The 22,987-nt window shown below is 47.0% G+C and overlaps 1 protein-coding gene across 2 annotated transcripts; it reads right to left on the bottom strand.

The window, feature by feature from the left end:
• Window positions 1-56: 56 nt before the first annotated feature.
• Window positions 57-22,446, bottom strand: PSAP (prosaposin). Of its 2 annotated transcripts, XM_063164242.1 has the most exons (14): window positions 22,344-22,444; window positions 13,647-13,780; window positions 12,117-12,191; window positions 11,283-11,408; window positions 10,837-11,034; window positions 9,969-10,112; window positions 9,401-9,457; window positions 6,715-6,828; window positions 5,829-5,930; window positions 5,449-5,635; window positions 5,147-5,298; window positions 3,501-3,581; window positions 2,875-2,982; window positions 57-2,353 (listed from the first exon to the last, which is right to left on the bottom strand). In XM_063164242.1, the coding sequence occupies exons 1-14, from the start codon at window positions 22,396-22,398 to the stop codon at window positions 2,318-2,320; spliced, it is 1,569 nt and encodes a 522-aa protein (XP_063020312.1). In that variant the 5' UTR covers window positions 22,399-22,444; the 3' UTR covers window positions 57-2,317. The 2 variants fall into 2 exon arrangements, with proteins under 2 accessions (XP_063020312.1, XP_063020311.1); XM_063164241.1 differs by lacking the exons at window positions 57-2,353; window positions 2,875-2,982; window positions 3,501-3,581 and adding exons at window positions 4,727-5,032; window positions 7,287-7,355 and having other exon boundaries at window positions 22,344-22,446.
• Between the last annotated feature and the right edge of the window lie 541 nt (window positions 22,447-22,987).

The following is a 22,987-nucleotide window of genomic DNA, read 5'->3' as shown; positions in this document are numbered from 1 at the left end:
GCCAAGGGGAACCTCGACAAGAAACTCTGCCGCGGAGAAAAATGAAACACGGCAACTTATCGGTTTACAGAAGTTTTTATTGTTCATTAAGGAAGCTTTTGTGCAAAAAAACCAAAAAAAAGACCAAAAAAAAGACCAAAAAAATCAAGACCATGTTCTTTAGAAAGCAACTGCACAGTGTCCCCCCAGCATGACTCAAGCAGGTCGGGTGCCACAGTCCACAGGAAGGGAGAAAACTAAAGGGACTCCCAGCAGCAGCAGCACAGGACTTCCCCTGGCTCACCTCGCCCAGCATGAATCCTACTAAAAACCCAGGAAAATAAAACCTTCCCACGACCCTGCCAGGCTGTCAGTGCAGGCCCACCTCCCCCAGGAAAGACCCACACCATCCAGTTTAAAACACCAAATGCCACACTCCGTGCCCTGGTGTCACACAGCCTGTCCCTCCAGGGCAGCACTGCCCGAGGGACAGAGCCCATCTGCCATCTGCTCCATCTGGGATACACCACCAAACCACTGCACAAGCCTGCCAGGACAGAAAGCTGTAGGTATTTTATGTCTTTAGGGGAAATTTTCCTTTTTTTCCTCTTCTATAAAGCCATGAGTGCTTCAGCGTTCAGGAGACAGGGAGAACAACCTCTGTTGCCATCTGCCAGCACTGCCCAGGCTTCTACTATGCACACAGATCAACTAAAGACCTGCAGTCCAGTGGTTTTCCAATGACAAATACTCTACTTGCTGCTACAGCATTGTTACTGGAGCTCCTGCACGCCCCACACACCACAGGAACAGCAGGAGCTACCAGAATCTTTCTGAACAGGGCTGGAATTTTCAAAGCTCCACATCTGCCCAGCTGCTCCTTCCCAAAGGTCTGCTCAGAGCTACCTCAGTGCCCCTGCTCTGGGGATTTACCTGATCAGAAATGCACACCCAATGCAACGTCTGGCCCAAGCAGCACAGGCAGGATCCTCACCCCAAAGCCCGCCATGCTCCCAGGGTAGCAAGCCTGCCTTGAAGGCTTTTTTTGGGGATTTTAGGCCATTTCAGTGGAATTTCAGAGAGGTGTGAAAGGCAGGCTGTCAAGTGTGCCAGCAGAGCTTTAAATGTCTCCTCTAGTGCTCCTAGCACCTGCCGTCTGTGCTTGCTGCATTTCCCAGCAGGAATGGGAGCTCTGGGTAACAATCCATACCTGCAGTTACTCAGCAGGGCGTCAGGGACAGTGGGTGGGCAGCAGTGGGAGGTGCCCCCAGGCCTCACAGCACCTCTCAAGCTTTAGATGACTGAAATATGCTGTGAGAGGAAAAGCAGAGCAGGGGACAAACAGGTTACAATGAAACCCGTTTTTCCACAAATTCCACCCTCGGTGCTGAGCTCCCTCTGACATACTCCCAGCTCCTGCTGGCTTGATCCTCCTCCATCTGCCAGTGCCAGCTCATGCTACGTCCTCAGCACCCAGCTGGCTGCCTGTGGGAAGCTCCAAGACCAAGCAGGATTGAGCAACCAGGATAAGGAAAAAGGGAGTCATGCCTCAGGTGCACCAGCATGCTTCAGGAAACTGACATCCCACGGGACTGGGCTTGGCAGCAGAACACCCGTGCTGGGGCTGAGCAGCCCAAGGAAATCAGAAGGATGTGATCAAAGGCTGGGGGAGGGCTTTCCTTAGCTAGAACAACGCCACCAGCCACAAGCGTGGTCACTCAAATGCAAAAGGCTGATCATTCAAATGCATCTTTTTAATTATCAGTGACTTGGAAAGGTAGCAGGGCACACAAAGCCCACTCCTCTGCATCTGCGGAGCTTTGAAAATTCCAGCCAAAAGGATTCCCAGATTCAACATTATCCCTTAGAGTTCCCATACACAGAAAATAAACATTCCAGCCAGATGTTAAAAATGCAAAGCACGTAAAACCTTCCCAATGCTGCCTACAGAAAGACATTTGAAAGTTTAGCTGCTATCTTGCTCTTTTTTTAAAAATTAAAAGATAAGAGCCTTGTCTCATTTCACAATCTCTGTCATTCTTCCCAGCACATAAACACTTCAGCCTACCAATTAAAAAAAAAAAAATCTACAACACACTGACTATTTTTAGGAGCATAATGGGTTAAACTGTACAATCAGAAGTATCTTTGTTAAGTCAACAATGAAAATCTGATCCTTCAACAGCAGCACTGCTACAGAAGAGTTACAACAAAGGAACTTGAAGGTCAAATTGTTAATGAGGCAGAGAGGAGGGACAGGTGAGATACAGCTCTCTGCCAACCTCGGCCCACATTTCCTAAGAGCCATGGCAAACTTTCAGAACTGGAAATTCTTCTTTTAGTTCCACACATGACGTTTGCAGTGATCAACAGCCTAAAGGGGGAGAAATAGCTGATATTAGTGGAAAAAAGCCAGTCTGCAAACAAGCAGTTCAACACCTCATCCTGAGCCAAGATCTTGGGAGCAAATCTGTTTTTCTTAAAGTAAGTGATTTCAAAGAGGACTAGAATAAATAACATCCTGAGCCTCAGCAGCCAGGAAGGAGCTTTAGGAAAGAAGGCTGATGACCCTTAGCCATTAAGGCCTGGCACAAAAAGCAACACTGGAAGCCAATTTTTAGAGCCTGCTGAGAGATTGTGACATGGTCTGCTGGCTGCAGGAACACTGACTAAATATAAAGCTGACACTGTACCTTACTATAGATTCTGAAATACTGGCAGACAGGTGTGGGACACAAAAAGGAGAGGAAAGTCAGCTTTGAGAAAGCTAAGAGCTATGAAACACCCTCTAATCAAACTAGTACCCTTTTGAACTGGAGTTCATCCACTTTGAAGTAGAGTAGAAGCCAAAACTGGCTCAGAAGGAAACTGGAGGCACAAGGCAGCTTTACTTACATTGCACTGAGCAGCAGTGTCCATGTTCTTACACCAGTAGCCTGGACCCCAGACACAGGCATCATTCCCCAGGAGAGGCTCTTTAGCTGACTCACACACTCCAAGTTTCTGGGAAAAGAGCAGCAGCACAGTCAGCACCTTCCCAAGTGCACCGAGAGATCTCCAGTCTAGCCTCATGGCTGAGCTTGCCCCTGAGGGAGTGTGGAAGCTGCCCTGAGGCAGCTGCAGCAGCTCCCACTGAGCTCACACCTGCAGCTGAACCAGCAGCCAGGCAACCGGAGCCAGGGCAGGGCTCAGTTATGGAACTCCTTCGTATCAAGTTTGGAAAAACAGATCTTCTGGAGGGGGACCTTTCTCAGGAAATGTCACTTGGAGGGCACATCCCAGCCGGTCACTGAACCCCAGCAGTGGATAACTCCTGGCAGTCTGTCCTGCTGCCTTTCTGCTGCTGGGCTGGCAGTCACACAGCTGGCCATTCAGGCAGCCCCAGCCCTTGCACAAGGGGCCTGCTCCAAGCATTCAGCGTGCTGATTTTGATTCCAGCAGAGTTTCAGCTTGCTGGGCACTGAAAGGCACCCAGGACTGTATCAGAGCCTGCCCTCAATAAAACCAAACTCAATACTCACAGTGCAAACAAAAGTGGGATCCATCACCTCTGCCAAGAGTTGCACAACCACGGGTTCATACTGCTCCACAAACTGCACACACTGTAACAAAACACAGGGTGAGAGATTCTCCTGTGGAGCCCCTGAAAGCAGAGGAATGTGTGGGCTGCAGCAGCAGGCCTGTGTGCCACCCCAACACCACACTCCACAAGGGTAAAGCAGAGGCCCGAGCTCTGCACAGGAGTCAGGCACTAATCACACAACTACAGCATTGTTTCTGCCAGCTCACACCTGCCTGCAGACACACTATGAGGAGATAAAGGGTCACAAGGAAAAGAACCAAACAGGACAGGCTCTGGGAAAAGAACCAAGCAGAGGAAGCTTTGACTGCAAAGCTTCATCTCTGATCGTGGAGATCACGCCTGTCTCAAGAGGGAAGCACACAGAACCAGCTGGAGACAAACTCCCTGAGCAGGACAGCAGCAAGGACTCCCAGGCACTGGGACTCGAGTTATTCCCTCAGACAAGGCTGCAGCAGGAGCACGGGCTGCCACAACAGCCTCTCTCCCTCTAGTGGAGAGCTGGCTCCAGAGCTGGGGAAGATGCTGCTGCTCTCAGCAGAGACAAACAGCACCAATTAATAAACCAACCACAGCTATTAAACAGCCTCACAGCAGGAAGAGCTGTTCCACAGCTGCTTTAAGCCTCTACTCTATCCCCAGTAAACTCACAAGCAGTTGCCACTTGCTGACACTCAGCAGCCACCTAATAAGATTTTCAGGTAAATCTTGATATCAGTGGTGTAACAGGTGTCCCACTGGAATTACACCAGCCTACCTTCAATTACTTCATTAATCCCCTGAGCAGGATCAGTGTTGAGAAAAAAAAATAAAACCTTCAAGTGTTCCCAGCCACTGTTCTCAGAGGATTTCCAGGCAAACCTTTCCTGACTGCAAATTAGTGCAACAATCCAGGCAGTCAATTCAGAGCCTTAAAGCAGACATCTATTCAAGGGCCTGCCAGCTCCAAGGATGGGAACTGAGCAAAGCTAATCCCCTGCACCCCAAACTCCTCCCAGCCTTCAGCAGAGAATGCTGTTACAAAAACCAGCAAGAGAAGTGCTCTCTAGTTTTCCCAAACACTCTGCAAGATGTCCCTGCCTATGGCAAGGGGGTGGAATTAGACAGATTTAAGGTCCTTTCCAACCCAAAGCATCCCAGGATTCTGTGTTTCATCCTTCTGTTCATCTCCATCTGCCCTGCCCTGACTGGAAGGCAGGCTGCCACACAGCAAGGTCATTCAACTGCCCCAGATCAAGCCTTTCCTCCCTTTTTTTGTTTGCTCTACTGGACAGGAGAAGCTGCTGTGCTTTGATGCTAATTAGTACAGGGAAAAACCTGAGAAGGATCAGGTTGCTGGACACAAGCCAGTCCCAGCTGCACCTGTGGACAGTTTGTCTCCAGCCAGAGACAAGGCATTTGGCCAAACACAGAGACCTCTGTGAGGAGTACCTGGACATTTATAGCAGAAGCAGAGACACTTGAGAGACGGACCTAAAATTAGCATATAGACAAAATGTCAGATGAAACACTCAGAAAATGAGGTTGAGCTTAACTGTCAGTGTTAGGACCAATGTAAACACCAAGACCGTGGCACAAACACCTTACCTGCTCACTGACAGACTCTGGCAGGAAGTGACAGACTTTTTCCAGCAAAGCTTCAATTTCAGCTGTCGTGGCATTCTTCTCTAGCTCTTTGTCTGCATAAGCCACCACCATCTTGCAGATATCACAGAAGCCACCTGCAGGTTTCACCACAACTGAGAAGGGAAATAAAAAACCAAAGCAAACATCAGTGCTTGGGTAAAGAGAAAGCGAAGGAAGGAGGCAGCATCAGCAGTGTCCTCAAAAGAGATCTCATCACAGGTGAAGCAGCTCATTTTAAACACCACAGACCCCTCCTCACCCACCTGGCTGCTGGGGGAGCTTGCTGGCTGCACAGCATTTCAGCATGGCACACACAGCTTCAGGATTTGTTGCCTCCAAGAGCATGTCAATCACAGCCTGGCCATAGACCTCGATGAAGTCCTTGCACTGGTCCTTGACACTGCCCGGGAACAGGCGGCACACCACCTCCATCTCATGCACAATCTCCTCCTGAAGCACAGGCCAGGGGGACAAAACGAGGGACAGAGGTCTGACTCAGTTTATAAGCACACCTCTTGTGTCCCACCCAGCACAGAAATGTTGCTGTAGTGAAAACAGGCAATAGAACTGATTTTCCTTCCCCCTTCAGTGCAGCCCTGTCCCAGCCAAAGCTGGAAGGGTACAGTGCCCACCCCTCACACACCTCTGTCTTGTTGCTCTCCAAGAGGCCAGTCACTTCCTTCACCATCGTCTCACAGATTTCACACAAGGAAAAAGTCTTCTCCTTCTCTTGAACTGTGGCCTTCTGAGTACACAGAAGAAGAAAAACACACACAATAAATCATCACTGTACCACATTTGACAGGGACAACTCCTAACAGCATTTACCTAGCTGCTCGCTTTGGGCTGTATTCAAAAGGTCACACAGAACCCAAAACCAGCCTCAAAGGACTCAGTAAAAAGCCTGTCTGAATGAACAGGCATTTTTTATGACTAATTTTAAGACTACAACCCCAGGCTGTACAAAGAGTTGAACTCAGCAGACACAAAGCAATAAACAATCCCACAGAGACAGAAGTCAAGGGAAATATATAGTGGTTTTTAAAATACATTAATGGAGGACAACACTTCCTAGAATTGAGAGCACCCTCCTGTTTGCAAAAATACCCTTTGGAGAAGCCAAGGTGCTTCTTCAAACTCAGAGCTTCAGCATTCTGACTCTGATCCCTCACCTGCACATGCAGAGTGCTGCCCCATTTTTAAAAGGGATCACAGCATTACTCCAAACAAAGAGCAAAACTCAAACTGAAAATTTACATTTAAGGTGTCATTCAGAACTGCTGGAACAAGAGCTCTCCTTTCAGTCCTAAAGCATTACCTTGTTGCTCTGGTTCAGTGCAGGCTCTGCTGTTCAAACAAATCAATCAGCTTTCCTACTTCACAAATCAGCATCAGAAACAAGAAAAGGCCAGGAATTTATATGCAGGGAAACTTAGACTATTCTGTGCATGAAAGCTCATCTTTTTCACCTGGTTTGTTACACTAAAGCAAAAAGGAAAGGAAAGCACAGTACAAAAAGCCCATCTTACCTCCACAGTTTCCATTTTCACCTCATGAACCACCTGAGCTGGCACCAGAGGCTGAAGGGGAACAGACTTCACAGAAGGACAGAACCCAACCATGGCACAAATGTCCTTGGGTTGCTGGAAAGAGATGTGGAAGCAATTTTTAAAGACTAGAAGTCTCTGCCCTTTCTACAGAGCCTGTGAGCAGGCACAGAGAGCAAAATTTTGATAGGCTCCAACACAAAGTTTCATGACTACTTCTACTTCAAGTATTGCCAAAGCATTTGGTAAGGTTATAGGCAGGACAGCTACTGGATGGAATTTAGCAGTTCCTGTTAAAGAGGAAGAGGTTAAAAACCCCATTAAAAAAAAAAAAAAACCCATGAGCCCACACTTTGCAAGCCCTTCAAAAGGAGTTGACTTAAGAGCTACCAACACCAGAACAAGCCACCAGCAGCATCACATCAGAGCTGCATCCACAAAGCTGCTCCCCAGCTTCAAGTAATCACAGGAAAGGCCAATTATCCTGACTTCAGAGTTCACCCAGAAGCTGAGAGAAATGCCTAGAAGAACCTCTTTCCTCATCCACAAGCTACCTTCTTTAAAGCTGCCAGAAACATCATGTTCTGCAAACAGAAACAATTTCTCTCATTACTGAACACAGCCTACAAGAAACAAAAGTTGAGCTTGTTAAAACCCAAGGCCAACCATTTGTACTGCAACAATTGAACTTGCAGTGTTCTCACAGTAAGAGAAAACAGCAAACAGGAACCAAGTCTGTAAAAAGGTTTCCTTTCTCAAAGAAATACTCTCTTCATGCATTTCTTTTTTGGAACATACATTACTAAATGCACAAAGAAATGCCAGACATGAGGCAAACTGTTCTGAGGAGGACACCCAAAATGAGATAGGCTGTACAGAGTGAGACACAGATCTTGCATCTTCTCACCTAAAGCTAGAAAAAGACACCCTTGGTCCTCCAGGTAGTTAGAAGATCACATCTCACCCTGCTCCAAGCTTCCTACAGCAGAGGCTTATCCCAGAGTTAATATTAACACATCATGCCACAATCTCATGCACAGGCAGAAGCAGCACCTCAGAGACACTGTGCTGCTTCAGACCACTCCAGGCAGCACCTTTAAGTCAAGCCCTTTGGTTCATGCACTGTAAGAAGCAGTTCCAGGTATTAATGTTACAGCAATACCCACATACACACAGGTTCCCTCACAGAGGGGTGACAGACACAAGGTCCTACAGGACAGCTTCAGTTAAGAGCCCAAATTGCCCTAGGAAGCTTTCACCTTTTCAGTTTATATACTTCAAACATCTATACCATTGTCCTAGATTTAAAGGTTAACCAAGGAAAGAGCTGGGGACAGCTTTGCTCAAGCCCTTTGGAGCCCAGAGTTTAAACCAGCAGCTGCCAGGAGCCACTGGCATGCTTGTTGCACATCTATCCTTCTTCTGTAGGAGGGAGGATATTTTCTGCTCTACTGACCAAAGCATAGTCAAGTTGAGATCTTGGTAGCACAAAGTGGTATCTGGAGCTGAAGTAGGAGTGATGCACTGGAGGAAGCCTTTAGTCTCTGTTTTAATCACATAAATATCCCTTGTATCTGTCAGCACTGAGCACAGTCACACCAAGTGTACAGCTAAGAGAGCCAGAAGTGAACTACAAGGCCTTTAAGAGCAAAGGGTGAACTACAAGCAGGCTATCACCACAGGCAAGTTGCTCACCTACCTGATCCTTCTGTTGGCAGGGGAGATTGGAGACAGAGGAAGAAAGGAGAAATTGAAGATAACAGTTAAGAGAAAAAAACACATCAAGCACTTGGAACTGCATATATTCTTTGCACAAAGACAATGGAATATGACACAGTCCCCACCCCAAAGATCCTCAGCTCCAGCAACTCGCATTTAATTGCACAGTGCTAACCAGCATTATTCATCTGCAGTTATGAAGGCATCCTGGGCAAGACTACCTCCAGAGAGTCTGGCCAACACTCAGATGCACACAAGGTGTGGTCATATTCCAATTTCAGCCATTACCAACACACTGCATTGCAATGCTGAGAATGAGAAACTAAGTGCTATTGGAGCAAACATTGACTTCCCCCTCAAATGTTTAAGAATAGGATGAGCTTCTAAGAGCCTGTGGCAGCTGGAAACAAGGAAAGGCCACTATGTTGCCCAATTCAGATTCAAGTCAGCCAGGTATTCACCTGTAGCTTGTTCTGTCACCTGTGGCATCCACAGGCTGCACTCAGGAAAGGCTTAGCCATGTTTTTTGAAGTCCCTCAGCTCTCTGGACAAAGAGGTTATTAATTAATGAAACTAATTTTGCAATACTGTGACAAAGCCAACTCTTATGTCCTTAACACAGTATTTGGGGAAGGGGGAAAATGGTGTAAGCACAGGACTGAGATTAAAGAACATAAAGGAACATGTGTAATGTATCTTCATATTTCAAAGGATTAGAGTGCCTTTTGCACTGCAAAAGTGATTATAAAATGGAAGGAAATGTGCTAAAGAAAGCATCCTGAAACTGCTATCGAAAAAACACAAAGTTCAAAGCATTAACACCAAGACTTAGAGAGCAAGGGCCCTCCCCAAAGTTTTACTGCAGTGCACGTTTCCTGTTTCCAAGGAAGTTAGCTACACAAGCCAGAAAAATGAACTGAGAGCAAATACTGCACTCTGCTGATCTTACCATGTGCATCATCATCTGGATGGCCAGGTCAGAATACTCAGAGATGTAGCTCTTGCACTGCAGAAAGTGGGAAGAGAAAGCCTCATGACTACAAAACCCCTTGTGCTGTAGAGTCCATCTAGAATTTTCTAATACATCTCAAGGTATTAATTTACCTGCTCTACTGCATAACAACAGGTCTTTTAGAGCTTGGCCCAAATACAAGATGGTATTTCAGGTTACAAAACTGCTGCACAGGTAGCTGCTTAACCTTTTCTCTTCCTCTCAGGACAAAAAGGCCCAGCCCCTATTGATACAACCCCATTACCCACCCAGACCATGTTTGTGGAAAAGGCTAGAAGCAATCTGGAGTCCTTCTCCTGCTCCCCAGTCCCACATACCCCACCTAACTTTCCTGACCACAAAGTTTACAATTTCAGTGGCGGTATTGTTACACTGCGTTAACACGTGCTGCAGAATCTCCTTTGTGATACTAAATAGAGAATATGATCACGGATTAAGGCACTGAACAAACTGTTTTATGTTTGCTTGCAGGACCAGAATTTTCCAATCAAAAGGGACAGTTTACCATATCAGACATGCCAGGTCCCAAACGGTCACACTCCTCCTTGGCATGAGCAACCAAGGATTTCACAAAAGAAGAGTTTGTCTTCACAGCCTCCTGAACATCAGTGACCAGCTGAATGCAATCCTGGCACACATCCCCACTGGCCTGGACAAAGAGAGAAAGGAAACTCAAGCTGACACAACTTCACATGACATGTTTCAGAAGCTCCTGTTACTACCAAGTTTCACAAACCATTCTGAGCTATGTACAAACCTTAATAAATACTCTGGAGAACACTTTGAAGCCTCAGCTAGTAGGGAGACAGACAAGCCACTGCTGTGTGTGCAGCAGCCACTAGATGGAGATTAGGTACCTACTTGGCTCCAAAGCCAAGATAATAGTTAAGATACCCAATCTTCAAATCTTTTGGTTTTGTTACAGACCACAGAGGGGAAGTTTCTAAATCTGGCATTGACCTTACCTGCTCCACCCACAGCAGCTTGCTCTCAGCCCACTCACTGCTCAACTCCCACAGCCTGGCTTGCTGTCAACACACAGCCTGTGCACCAAGTTCATTGCCACATCTATTCCCCTTTGTCATCTATTTGTTCTTTTCCAATCCAGTCTGTCACCCTTACATTCAGAGACAAATGCATCCCCTGAGGGGCACAGCTAGCAGGTTGCTCACCATATGGGAAGAGCTGTTCTTCCTGTGAACCTTTGAACCCAAGCTTTCTCTCAGAAGAAATTGTTTCCAGCAAAATCTGCTTGATTATCACAGTCCTGGATGGCAACAGCACAGCACAAGACTTGCCTCTGCAGACTGCAGAACTTAATCCAAGATTATACAAATGGTCCACACTAGAACAGCCCTTAGTCCTAGGCTTACCTTAGGCTTCTGCTTGGGCTTCTCCTCCTGAGGGTAGAGGAGAAGAGGCACGTTAGCCATGAACGGGGATGCCAGCTCAGAGAAATCCAGCTCTGGGATCCTGTTGGTCTGCAGCTGCTTCTGGAGCTTCATGGATGCAAGGTGCTTCTGCAGGGAGTGGCACAGAGCAAGGGCACTGCACACGACCTCGGGTTTGTCCTGGGGGAGACAAGATACACACACAAAGCTCCAAACTGATGTCACTTTTAAAGTTCAGAGTAGAGAGCCATTCAGCTGAAACACGGTAAGACAGGAAAAATGTTTCATAGCAAGGAAGGAGTCTTCAAACTAACAGTGCCAGTGATCCACAAAGGATTCATATGCACAATCCGAGGCAGAAGAGAAATTCTGGCATCGAGGGGAGCACAACTTTTAAGATCAACAGCTGAAAATTGTTATCTACTTACAAGCTCCTCCTTGAGCATATCCATGATAACTGGTAGGTAGGAATCCACAATTTCTTTGCACTCAGAGACGAGGCCTGGGTCAGGAAGAAACTCGCAGGTCTTTTCCAGGTAGGAGCGGATCTCATCCTATCAAAGATGAGGTGAGCAGAGATGGATTATATCTCTCTCTCAAATGCTCCTTCCATTCCCAGAATGCACAATACAAAGCCTGAAACAAGCTCCTCAGACCCAGGTAGGTCCAGGTGGCAACAAGCAGAACTAGAATGAGTTCCACACTACAGAGACACATTTTCCCCAGCTCTGGAGCTTCGATGGGACCCTGCCACAGCACAAACATGTCACACTGCTCGTGTGGCCTGCACAGCCCAGCCCTGCCAGAACAGAACATTTACCATTAAGAGGAGAAAGTGAACTTCTGGGCTCATGGGACAGTGACTTGCTTATACAAAGTACCCACAGGCTGACAAAAGAAAAAGGGAAGCAGTGCCCACAAACCAAAACAATGGGCAGCTGTTGTAACCACCCACTGCTGGAGACTGCAGTACCCCACCTTTTAATATTGGTGCCCCGCTGGTACAAGAACAGCTTTATTAAGTATCTACGGTCAATCAGGGATGTGTTAAGTGTTAAGTGTTAAGGCATGGGAGGCTCTAGAATTTACTAATTTCTAAACCAGCAGAGGCTGTTTAAAAGCCCTTCCACATGCACTCTAGTCCCTTTCAACATCTGCTGCTTATGCTAGGAAAACACCACAGATTATTCTTCCACCCCCTCACCACGAGACCTTGAAACCAAACAGTGTTTTGGGATGAGGAGAAAAGGAGCTTTGCTTACCTCAGTGCCATTATCCTTTATGATTTTGCCAGCAACTGTCACAAGCTCCTTACACAAGTCACAGGGAATACTGCTCTGGAGAGAGAAGCAGAGAGTTACTTGGAGAAAGAATTGAGTGCCTCTAAGAGCAGAGTGTGAACAACAGCACAAACGGCAAACATTGCATCTGGAATTAAGGAAGAAAGGTGAGGCCAGGGTGGGGAGAGGTATTTTTAAACAGAGTGAGGCTATTTCAGGCATGTCCAGCTACAGTTTCGTCAGTAAACCAACGCTGGATGAAAGCTGGCATGCTAGCACTTGTTCATTTCACCTCCTCCCAGTCCCTTGAAATACAAAGTTGATTGCCCCAAGACACCTTCTCCTTTTACCTTTTCCTTCAGAGTTCACACTTGCTAGAAATCTCAGAACATTTCAGGCTGCTTCAACCATTGTAGCTGTACTCTGACATTCCTCCCTTCCCCTGCTTTTCCTGAAACTGAAGTATCTCTGCACAGATATAGCCAATGTGGACTGAATGCATCTGTAAGTAAAACACCTTTTTCTCCCCTAGGAAACTGTGAAACAATACCCAAACTACAGCTGCATCTAGTAAGGTAATGAGAAAATGATGTGTGTATGCACTGCATGATAGGTGGCAATGTAAGAACTTAGCAGACAGTGATCTGCAGATGGACATTCCACTCAACGGGAAGATGAAGGGGCCACATTAATCAAATCCATTATCTATTGGAAAAATGTACTCAAGTTCAAGTAATTCTCCCATCTCCATACAGGTCATGTAGCTGCTGCCTCAGTAACAATCTAGTAGAGTGCGCTGCAGTAAATGAAATGTCATTTTAGGGACACCTTGGAGACAGCAGGGCCATGCATTACAAGATACAGGCTTGAACTGCTCCTGAGAACCTTGTACTCCCCCGCACCACTGCACTGAGTGCCTTGCCTGGGAAGCCTGCTGCATATTCCAAAGCTGCATTTCAGTCATCTGCAAGCTCAGGCAACTGCTTTCCACTGTGCCTGGTTGGTATTTCCAAGCCTTTCTTTAAACTTGCAAAAGTTAAAGAATATGTATGGGGCATCAAGGGGTGTTACTAAATGTAACATTTGCACTATTATTTTCTGTCATGCCTTCCATAATTTAGCAAATGGTGCATCTTTCTGGGAATTTTAACCTTTGAGAAAGACCAAAACAAGCACACAGCCTTTTCATAATAATTGCTCAAGTTCAGAAAAGACTCCTCTGAATGAGGAGTCAGTAATAACGCAGAGGAACAAGTGAAATCCACTAGCTCCATTCCATACATTGCTGGGTGGTTGTGCAACAGGTCACGGGAGAAGTCAGCAGACAAGTTGTGCAAGGCAGAGCAGTGAAAAGCAACCTCCATCCAGCACCCAAATTAAGGCGCAGCAAGCTCAGCAGAGCCTGATGCAGCACTTAGCTCCCATCAGAGACTGGGGAAGCCTCCCTGAGCGTGTGGGCAGCAGCCACCTGAGCCCAGGTGGGGCTGGGGGCTCTCGGAGGCCGGCACTTACCACGGCAGGCTTGCTCCAGACGTTCTGCTGGCAGTGTTTGAGCGCCCCGCACTGCGACGCCGTGCGAATGCTCTGGCACCACACCTCGGGCCCCTTGGCACACTCCTTCTGCCACAGCACAGGGCTGGCCACGGCTGCCGGAGAGAGCAAACTCAGTCAGCCTTCCCAGGGGCCTCAGTAACCACCTCTTTATTCACTGCAATCCAGAAACTTCTGGCCTGGCCCAAAACCAGGTTACAGAATCAAAGAAAAAAACAAACTGGAAAAGGTGTAAAGGTTGAACTTCCCGAGCCTCAGCACCTCAGGAGTCTGCTCCCCCATCATCCACCTTTGTAAAAAAATATTAAAATCCCAAAATACCAAACCTCACTTTGCTTAGCACACAAGAACTACCAGATGATTTGAAACACCAAAGCTGCTCATTACAGAAATTTACCCTACATACAGCTATGTCACAGACATCTTTTATGAAAAATCCTTTCCTTAGGATTTTTCCTCCTGAGAAGCTGACAGGCCTCAGGAACAAAATGTACACAATGATTATCTGCTGCTGTGGAATGCAACAGGTGCATCTGGGATTGGTCTCATGTGGTTGTTTCTAATTAATGGCCAATCACAGTCAGCTGGCTTGGGCTCTCTGTCCGAGACACAAACCTCTGTTATCATTCTTTCTGATTCTATTCTTAGCTAGCCTTCTGATGAAATTCTTTCTTCTATTCTTTTAGTATAGTTTCAATATAATATATATCATAAAATAATAAATCAGCCTTCTGAAACATGGAGTCAGATCCACATCTCTTCCCTCATCCTCAGACCCCTGTGAACACGGCCACACAAAACCTCACTTTGCTTAGCACACAAGAACCACCAGATTAATTAAATCAGAAAAGCTGCTCATTACGGAAATTACCCTACAGACAGCTGATTCCCAAAGCTGCAAGCTCCCTGTTCTCCTGCCCTACTGGCACTTCAGCTCTGAGCCAGCCTGTGATTGCTGCCTGCATTCCTCCTCCCACATGAAGCATCCTGTTCTCACACAGCCACTGAGAGAGGGAGGACAGATTCGAGATTAGGAGCCACAACAATGCACACATTGCATGCAAGACTGAAGAGCAGGTACAGACCAAAACACTGACCATAAACAGAAAGCTTGAAGAATGTTCTTAAGGAATGTTCTAGCGTACTTTTGAAACCCACTAAATCTATTTAGACTTCCTTTTTTCTCTCTTGGTTAGGTCTTCAACTGCATACAGAAAAATCTGTGGGGGTGAAAAATCTACCAGTCCTTTTTTGGACGTTACCTCCCATCCCATGTGGGACTGCCATGCAAACTACAGAGCTTTCAAGTAAGATCCAGAATATCTTCTCAGGACAGTGTTGGTGAAGAAATGTAAAGTATCTGCACTGTGAGCAATCAGTAGGACGAGTGAATCAAATGCATGTTTTCACTGACTTTCCAAGCTTTCAATTTTTTTAATTGTGCTGTCTGGACCTGTTTGCACTTTACAACTTCTCCCAGTCTCTAAATCCATCCTATGTGTCAGTAAGTTTCCTCAGGAGACGATGCCCCACATTGCAGTAACCAATCAAGAGATGACTCCTGAAATCCACCACAGTAGTCCAAGCCTACAAGGCACTGCTGCCAAACTTCACAGAAACGAAAAAAACACAAAATAAAACAAAACATAAACCCAACCTGCTCAAACCTATTAGCTGGACAGGTGTTGCCTCTACATCAATGCTGTTTGCACTTCACAAAACCCTGTAAAATTGCTCTGTCAGTCACGAGGCAGGAGTTCAGGCGTTCCATTCCTATGAAGCTTGTGGCAATGTTACAGCAGATGAACAATCACTTTCCCATTTCTCATGCCTTGCTGTGGGCCATTAGAGGATCGATTTCAAGCTGAATCACCAGTGCATCTACAAGGTACACGGGCACCACTCACCAAACAGCCAGATAAACACTGCTTTATAGGTGGCACTCTGCAGCCTGCTCAGCTGTTGATTTGTAAAGCCTGTTTGCACTGGGCTTCAGAGGAATGACCCATTTATTTTAAGAAAAACGTGCTTTGCACGCCTGATTTTTGTCACACAAGAGCTTGAAGCTTGTCGCCGTCTCTCCCAGTAAAAAGCTTCATTGCATATTATCCTTGAGCAGGGAGAGTGCAGCAGTAAGGCTTCAAAGCCTCCAATAATGTATGGTTAGCAAAATATTTACAGCCTATTCCAAACTCCAGCATTATTGATCTGCAAGCCCTAAGAATAGTTAATTTTCAAAGCCAGAGTGGCCAGCCAAAGAGCTGTCAGCTCTGGCAGGGTGACAATAAACAAGAATACACTTGGTTGAGGGAAAGTTATTCTTCCCTTTCAGATTCTGGCACTGAACAGTGGTGGGAAGGCTCTGGAAGGCAGAGTCAGGCTCTGAATGAAGTTAGTCAAGAGCTGGAGTTTAAATAAACAGTGGAATCAAGGATTCCCAACTTTTAACCTATGCCTTTATCAAAAGACAATTACTCCTCCTCCATTGAAGCACACTGTAAACTACAAAACTGAGCTATACAACTCCCAGAACAGTCATTCCAAGCAGTCTCTCCAACTCCTGATTTAGGAGAGTGTTTTAAAGGCAAATGGAGGCATTCATGCTGTAACTTGCATTGCTTGATCAGGCTCTTAGTGAGCTTTCAGGGTTTGTTTGATTATTTTGAGATCCTGTCACTGTATGACTTTTCAGATCTGAACCAGCTTCAGCACAACGTCCTGCTCCTTCTTCCTCACAGCCTTAACAATAGATCACTATTAAGTGATTGACAAAAATACCATGTTTCAGAATTATTTTCAGCTATCAGCTTCGCTGGCTGTGTGTCAAGACAACTCTAAATTTTAATGTTTTCAGTACAGATCTTTCCAGTCAGGCAGTGAGTAAGCAGTTTTGTTTGTTAAGGCCGCACATGGCTGGCACATTTTAGAGCAGCTACAGAACAAAGATAACACACACACTCATCGTGGCTTCCTTTCTGACACCTCCCACAGTGACTTCAAACATAGTTAAATTCTTACGAGTTTGTTCTGTACTCTGGGAAATTTGTTTGAAGTATCGTATCTAATATGAAAGGATACACCTCCATTGCAACAGTATCCACCTTCCCTTTCTGAACATCCTGGGAAAAATAGAAACAAAGCTAAAAAACTCTGGATTTATTCAGATCCTGCAGGTTCAGAAAAGATTAACTGGAAAATCTCTACTCTTTTAGCTTGCTCTCCTATTACACTATAAAAAGAATTTTCCCTTGTATATTAACTTATATTGCAACAAAAATAAACATGCCAGTGAAGTGTGTTAAGACCTTGTGCTGTCTCAGAATAAATAGTTTTAACTCTCCTCTCCAAACAGCCTTTGCTACAAAAAGAGCAACACCTTAACATGGTATTTCACATCCCCAGAGTAAACAAATAAAGATAAACCCAAGGGAATTACCTGGATTGTTATCTTTGGCATCTCTCTATTTCATATATTGTTCTTTACCTAAGGTCATCCATTTTTAATGGATTTCTCCTTTCTCTGCAGATCAGCTCTCAAGTCACATATCATGCTCACCCTATTTCCTCAAGTTCTTGAGGAACAAGTTCACTGTTTTTAGAGCACCAAACAAGTTTATCTGTGAAGGCCAATGTGTTCCTTTACTCGTCCTCTTCACTGGTTTCTCCCTGCCTGAAGCACTTCAGATGTGGCTCCTTCAACAGAAGAGAAAAAGAGTCTTTGCTTTACCAAGTTTGCTGTAACACGCAGACACAAACTGGGGAAGCAGAGGGGATGGCTCCCTCAGAAAATATCACCTTTTCCACTTGGCTTACAGAGCCCTGTGTGTGCAAGCACAGCCCAGTTCTTCACCCAGGAAACAGGAAGCTCAAAGGAAGGAAGCTCGTAATGGCTGGATTACCATTCTGCAAGGACAGCGACAGGAAAACTGCCAGGCAATTACCTGTCTTGGAAAACACCTCCCCTTCCCTCAGGCATTTGTGTCTCACTCTCCTTCCACAGACAGCCAGTCTGGATTTTGTCCCCCAGATTCTCAGAAAAACACCTTAAGAAATCCCCTCCAAGGCTGCACTGAAGCTACAAATGACACTTAAAATTTAACACCTTATATAAGGAAAAGGGATTCTGAGGGGCCAGACCAGACTCCCTAAAGAGCCAAAGGATGAACCACCCAGAACACAAAGAAATTCAACCTGAACACTCCAGCCTCCTCCAAACCCAACTGCTAGAAAAACCCTTGGTTACAGACAAATTAACCTGTAATTTGAAAAAAAAAAAAAAAAAAAAAGAAACCCAAGGAAAGTGCTGAGCTGCTGTTCAACTCAATGGATTGAAGTCAAATGTGAAGATCATTTAGTTTGCTTGTCAACTCTCTTGCTTTTTGTGTGTCCAATAGGTACTAACCTATTCATCAGGAAGGCTGTCATTCCCAGGCTGTCCTACTTGCAATGCTAAAAAACATTAAAAATTCATTATCTCCCAGAGACACCACAGAGCAAGCAAAGGCATCAGCCTGTGCCATCTTGCTCTGCCAGTTACTGACTTTTCCTCATGTCCTTTGACACTTGCAGAAACAAAGTGTGTTCAAGCTAAAGAAGTCAAGAGGGATCAACTTCTCTTCACCAAAGTTTACAAAGTGCCAAGAAGTGAAGGAGGAGTGACCCCAACCTGAAGTTATCTGAAAGGCTCAATATTCCACAGCTTCTGTGGTCAGTTAATGAGAAAAACTTCAAAAGTTGTAACCACATCACACACCAGTGACTCTTGAAGGGCCTCTGGATCAATGAGGCAGTAAAGTGACCATAACATTTGAGGGATTACAGGCAATTTGAAGAAAAAGTGGAAGAATGCTGTTACCAGCCTTCCAGTTAAAAATATCCTGTCCAATATCTACTGAGGGAAAACTAAACTGAAACATTTCTAACTAGCACGAAGGGCAAGAAATGAGCTTGGAGCTAACACCACAAGCAGGCTCTTCCTCAAAGCTGGGAACTCATTCTAACTTCGGCACACCGCCTCTGCCTCAGGTGTTCCTAGGTGTACTCTTCCCTAGAAGAGAAGCAGTGTGTGTGGGTACAAGCAATCTCAATAAAATTAAAGAGAGCAGAGAACTGGATGAGCTGGGACAGTAAAAACACCTCTACTGGCCCAGAAAATTGTCCCAGGTAACTGCAAAGGTTGCAAAAGAATAATGTCCAAGTTGGCCAGGTGCTGCTTGAGATTTTCCTGCGGCAGAACCAGAAGATTCTGGACATAAGTGGATGTTCCAGGGCACCTGGTAGTCATCAGGAGTAAGTGGCCCCATACACTATGCTAAGATAATTCCCAAAAAGTTATGAGCAGCATTTTTCCCTGCAGCAGATGCCTGTAAAAATACTCTAAAATGTTTGGGGCATACTTGTGGTCCATCTTCATTCTTTCTGGGTTTGTTCTGAGGGTTTTTTTTGGGGGGGGATGCAGGGCACAGATTTCATGGGAGTCTCTGCAGCAATCCTGTATTTATCATTCCTTTTCCACTAGACAAATATATCCACGGCACAAAGACTGGGAAAATCTGCTGTCAGGCATCTGAAACTAAACATTGCCTCATGACCAAACACAGAGAAGCACTGCCCTAAAATACACACACGCACTTCAATGTGGCCTTTTTAACTGCAACAGGAACTCTGACACTTTAGCAGCAGCAAACAAATCGCATTTAAAAGCTGCTCCATTAAAAAAAAAGCAATCAGGAAAAACAAAGAAAGAAAAAACAAAGTCTCTTTTCATGTCAGAGTTCTAAGGCCCCAAGCTGCTTTGAAGAATGAGATGAACAGGAGATACTGGAACAAACCCCAGGAACAGATACAGAACCAAGATGTGCCTGCATTTTACAGCAGAAAAGCCTTCCCTGAAATAGCTCAGCAGCCATCAGGTGACACATCCAGTGCTGCTGACAAGCCCCATCTCCCCAGCTCCTCCCTCCATCCTCTCGGTGCTGGGGGCTGCAGAAAGGCTGCCCGGGGCTGGCTCGGCTCCCGAGACACAGCCAACAGCCCTTTCTATTTATACCTGCCCGGCAAGCAGGCGGGGCATGGATTGTGCAAGGGCAGGTTTGCACAGGGCACATGACCGCTGCGCTATCAGGGCGACAGCCTGACCGTGCCTCGGAGCCAGCTACTCCTCCAGGAAAACACTGACTTTATTTGTGTATTATCACAGCAGCATTTGGGTCAGGAAAACGCCTCCAAGATCACCGAGCCCAAGCTGTGACCAATCGCCACGCTGCCATCCAGACCAGAGCTGACATTTCCTGAACACCCCCGGGGTGGTGACTCCACTGCCTCTCCCGGGGCAGCCCTTTCTGAGAAGGAATTTCTCCTGATTCCCAACCTGGACTTACCCTCCAGACCCTTCCTCAGCTCCATTCCCTTCTCTGGATGTGCCCCAGCACCTCAGTGTCCTTCCCGCAGTGGGCACAAGACACCTTCCCCTCTTCTCCTAATTTAATCTGCACCTTTGGGGGGGGGGGGGGGCTGCTTTTTTTTTTTTTTGTTAGAAACCACATTCACAGCAGAACAAGCCTGCAAACTACAGAGCAGCCCAGTTACCTGCTTCATCCATATCCTCAAGAAAATTTCAAGCCAGGCTAATTCAGCTCACAAATTTCCTGCCCCCCCATATAATCTGACCAGCGTTTCCTAGAGGAATTACACATTAACTTGGATCTGCCTTCCTTACAAGGTTTTAAGTCTACTATTTTAGGGGAGGAGGGACAGGAAAAAAAATCATATCCTCCAAGTTTTTACTTTCCACTCCCAGCTTAACTTTTAATTTAGCAAAAAGGGTAGGGGAGGAAATGCTCAAAGAGAAACTGAGTCCTGCTTTAAGAGCACACCCTGCCTGGCCTCAAAGACAAGAAACAATCAGAGTGCACATCAGTAGTCCGGAGATGCCAGGACCTGTACACCCTGCTTTAATGCCTCCCTTCAAGGGAAGATGCACAGAGGCCCTGTAAGTAGGTCAACCAAAAACCCTCACGGCCCGTCAGGCAGCCAAGCGACTCCATTAGGATCTGACAAGGGTGGCTGGATGTTTGCACAGCTGATCAGCCAGCTGGGCAGACAGAACGGTGTTTGCAGCAAAATCTTCGGGGAAATCTGCACGGCAGGTGAGGCAATGGGCGCCCAGAGCCCTGGTGAGAAAAGACAGCTGTTTATTTGTGTAAAAACAGTGGCTTCTGAGGACAAACAGGCCTGACTGGTCTGCTGCTGCTGCCCTCAGCTGCACGACATGCCTTTGGCAGGTAGGCCAAGCCAACCCTCACTGCTGAACTGGTTTCTCATTACAATTTCCCTGCGCACACTAATGGGAAAGCTGGTGGGTACTTCAAGGTGAAGCCTTTTCACTTTCAGAGTCCAAGAAACTGCAATGGTTTCAGCCACCTGGAAGCAGTCCCAGAAGGAGTGGCAGGTGATGGCAGCTAATTCAGCGCGGGGCAGACTCGGAGGACACTGTGAAAGCACATAAACACGCAGAGGGAAAGCTGAGAGCTGCTCTCTTGCTTCCTGCCTGAAAATTCTGAGGTAACCCATTAAACTGTCCACATATCAGCATATTAAATATTATCAGTATATCTAGGGGAAAGTGTCCCTTGTCCTAGGCAGAGGGTTGGAACTAAATGACCTTTAAGGTCCCTTGCAAAGCAGGCCATCCTACGATTTTATAACATTACAACTACAATAAAGGGCAAAACTCACGTACAATCATGAAAAATTTCACAGGATTATTTACTGTACTGTGCCAGCTGGTTACTCCTACGGCCTTTAAACAGCCAGTTGGGCTTCTTTTTTTTTTTACTTTTGAAATGGTGCAGGTTAAGCTCGTGAGCAAATAAGCTTTAATATTAAATGTTCTAATTTAGAAGAAAATTCTGCAAGTAAATGTGGACATCGCTGCAAAAATCCTTACATTTTGGGCTTTCTAGCTATCGCATCCCACAGCCTAAAGGCGTATTATTGCTCCCCAGACTATGAATCATTTCTGTCAAGCTTCTGCAATGTTGTAACCTCGAATCCTACAGCTAAAGGGAGACCATAATCCATCCCCCATCACTTTCACCCTCAGCAACAACAGGTAACGAGACGGCGAGCAGCAAAACCAGCGGAATTTTCCATGGGGAGCAGGAGATCCCAACGCAGAAACAGCACAGCCAAGGCAGCCTCCCGCCATCCGCAAGAGGATTAGCAGCCATCTATCCCCGAAGCGGCGGAGATAAACAGCGCTGCTGGCAGGGAAACAACAAAATCCCTCCCGATGTCCCCAGCAGCCTGGGCTCTGTGGGACGAGGGGGCACAACCAGAGCGCTTCCATGGGGAAAGCATTTATTTCCCCACCAGCAGCGGGAACGGCCGGATCCTCACGGGGACTCCCCCCTCTCCCTGCCCTGGGGCTAATTTTGGGCGACTCTGCCCCCTCCAAACACAGTTTTTCCATCACAGCCACCCCGAAGGCGCCCTAGAAACCCGCACTGCCCTCACGCTCCCTCATCGCTGCTCCCTTATAAACAGCCTCAGGACCGGCCTTCGCCCCTCGTCCCGAGCACGCTGGGCGCCCTCCCCGAGCCCACCGAGGCTCAGCTGGATGGGGAAGGGGCTCGGCAGGCGGAGGGCAGCGCTTACCCGCGGCCAGGAGCCCGAGGAGGCTGAGCAGCCCGAGGATCAGCGGCCGCGCCATCGCTGCCCCCTCCGTGCCCGTCTGCAATGCGGCGCCGCCGGCACCGCCCGCGCCCGCCCTTATATAGGGGCGGGGCGCGCACGCGCGCGCGCTGCCCCGCCCCCCGCGCACGCGCAGTGGCGGGACCGGGGGGCGTGAGGGGCCGGGGCCGCTGAGGGAACGGAAAATGGCGGCCGGGCGTTTGCGCTGGGAGGCCGGAGCTGCGGCTCCCCAAGCCCCTTGCTGCTCCCCAAGCCGCCTGCGGCCCCCGCCGGTGCTAACAGCGGTGTCTAGCCGGGAAGAAGTAAGGCCTTCAAGGCGATTTTTGCCGCTGCTGCCCTGAGGCAGTGGGATTCCCAAAGGCGGGAGTTCCCCCCACAGACCAGCCAGGCTGGCAGCGCCTGATTGAGGCACGCACCAGCATGGAGACACAGAGTTAAGGGGTTGGAATGCGCCTTTTCCGATCCAATACCATGCACTTCCCACTGTCTCCCACCTGGCTTTGAACAGCTCCATGATCGTGCATCCACAAACCTCCCTGTGCCAGCGTGTGCCAGTGCCTCAACCCCCTCCCAGTAATAAACGTTTCCTCCTGATATCCAACCTAAAT

The sequence above is a fragment of the Melospiza melodia genome, chromosome 9, assembly GCF_035770615.1.
Source record: "Melospiza melodia melodia isolate bMelMel2 chromosome 9, bMelMel2.pri, whole genome shotgun sequence".
In the NCBI taxonomy this organism is placed as follows: domain Eukaryota; kingdom Metazoa; phylum Chordata; class Aves; order Passeriformes; family Passerellidae; genus Melospiza; species Melospiza melodia.
The sequence above is the reverse complement of the archived record's forward strand: the minus strand, read 5'-3'. Positions and strand labels throughout refer to the sequence as shown.

Excerpts from the sequence above, each read along its gene's own strand:
- PSAP (XM_063164241.1), bottom strand. The coding sequence starts at position 22,398 with ATGGCGCGGCCGCTGATCCTCGGGCTGCTCAGCCTCCTCGGGCTCCTG. Across the intron at positions 10,113-10,836 it reads AGCCCAAGCAGAAGCCTAAG|GCCAGTGGGGATGTGTGCCA; the intron begins GTAAGCCTAGGA and ends CTCTTTGTCCAG. Across the intron at positions 5,033-5,146 it reads CAGAGTCTGTCAGTGAGCAG|GTCCGTCTCTCAAGTGTCTC; the intron begins GTAAGGTGTTTG and ends TGCTAATTTTAG.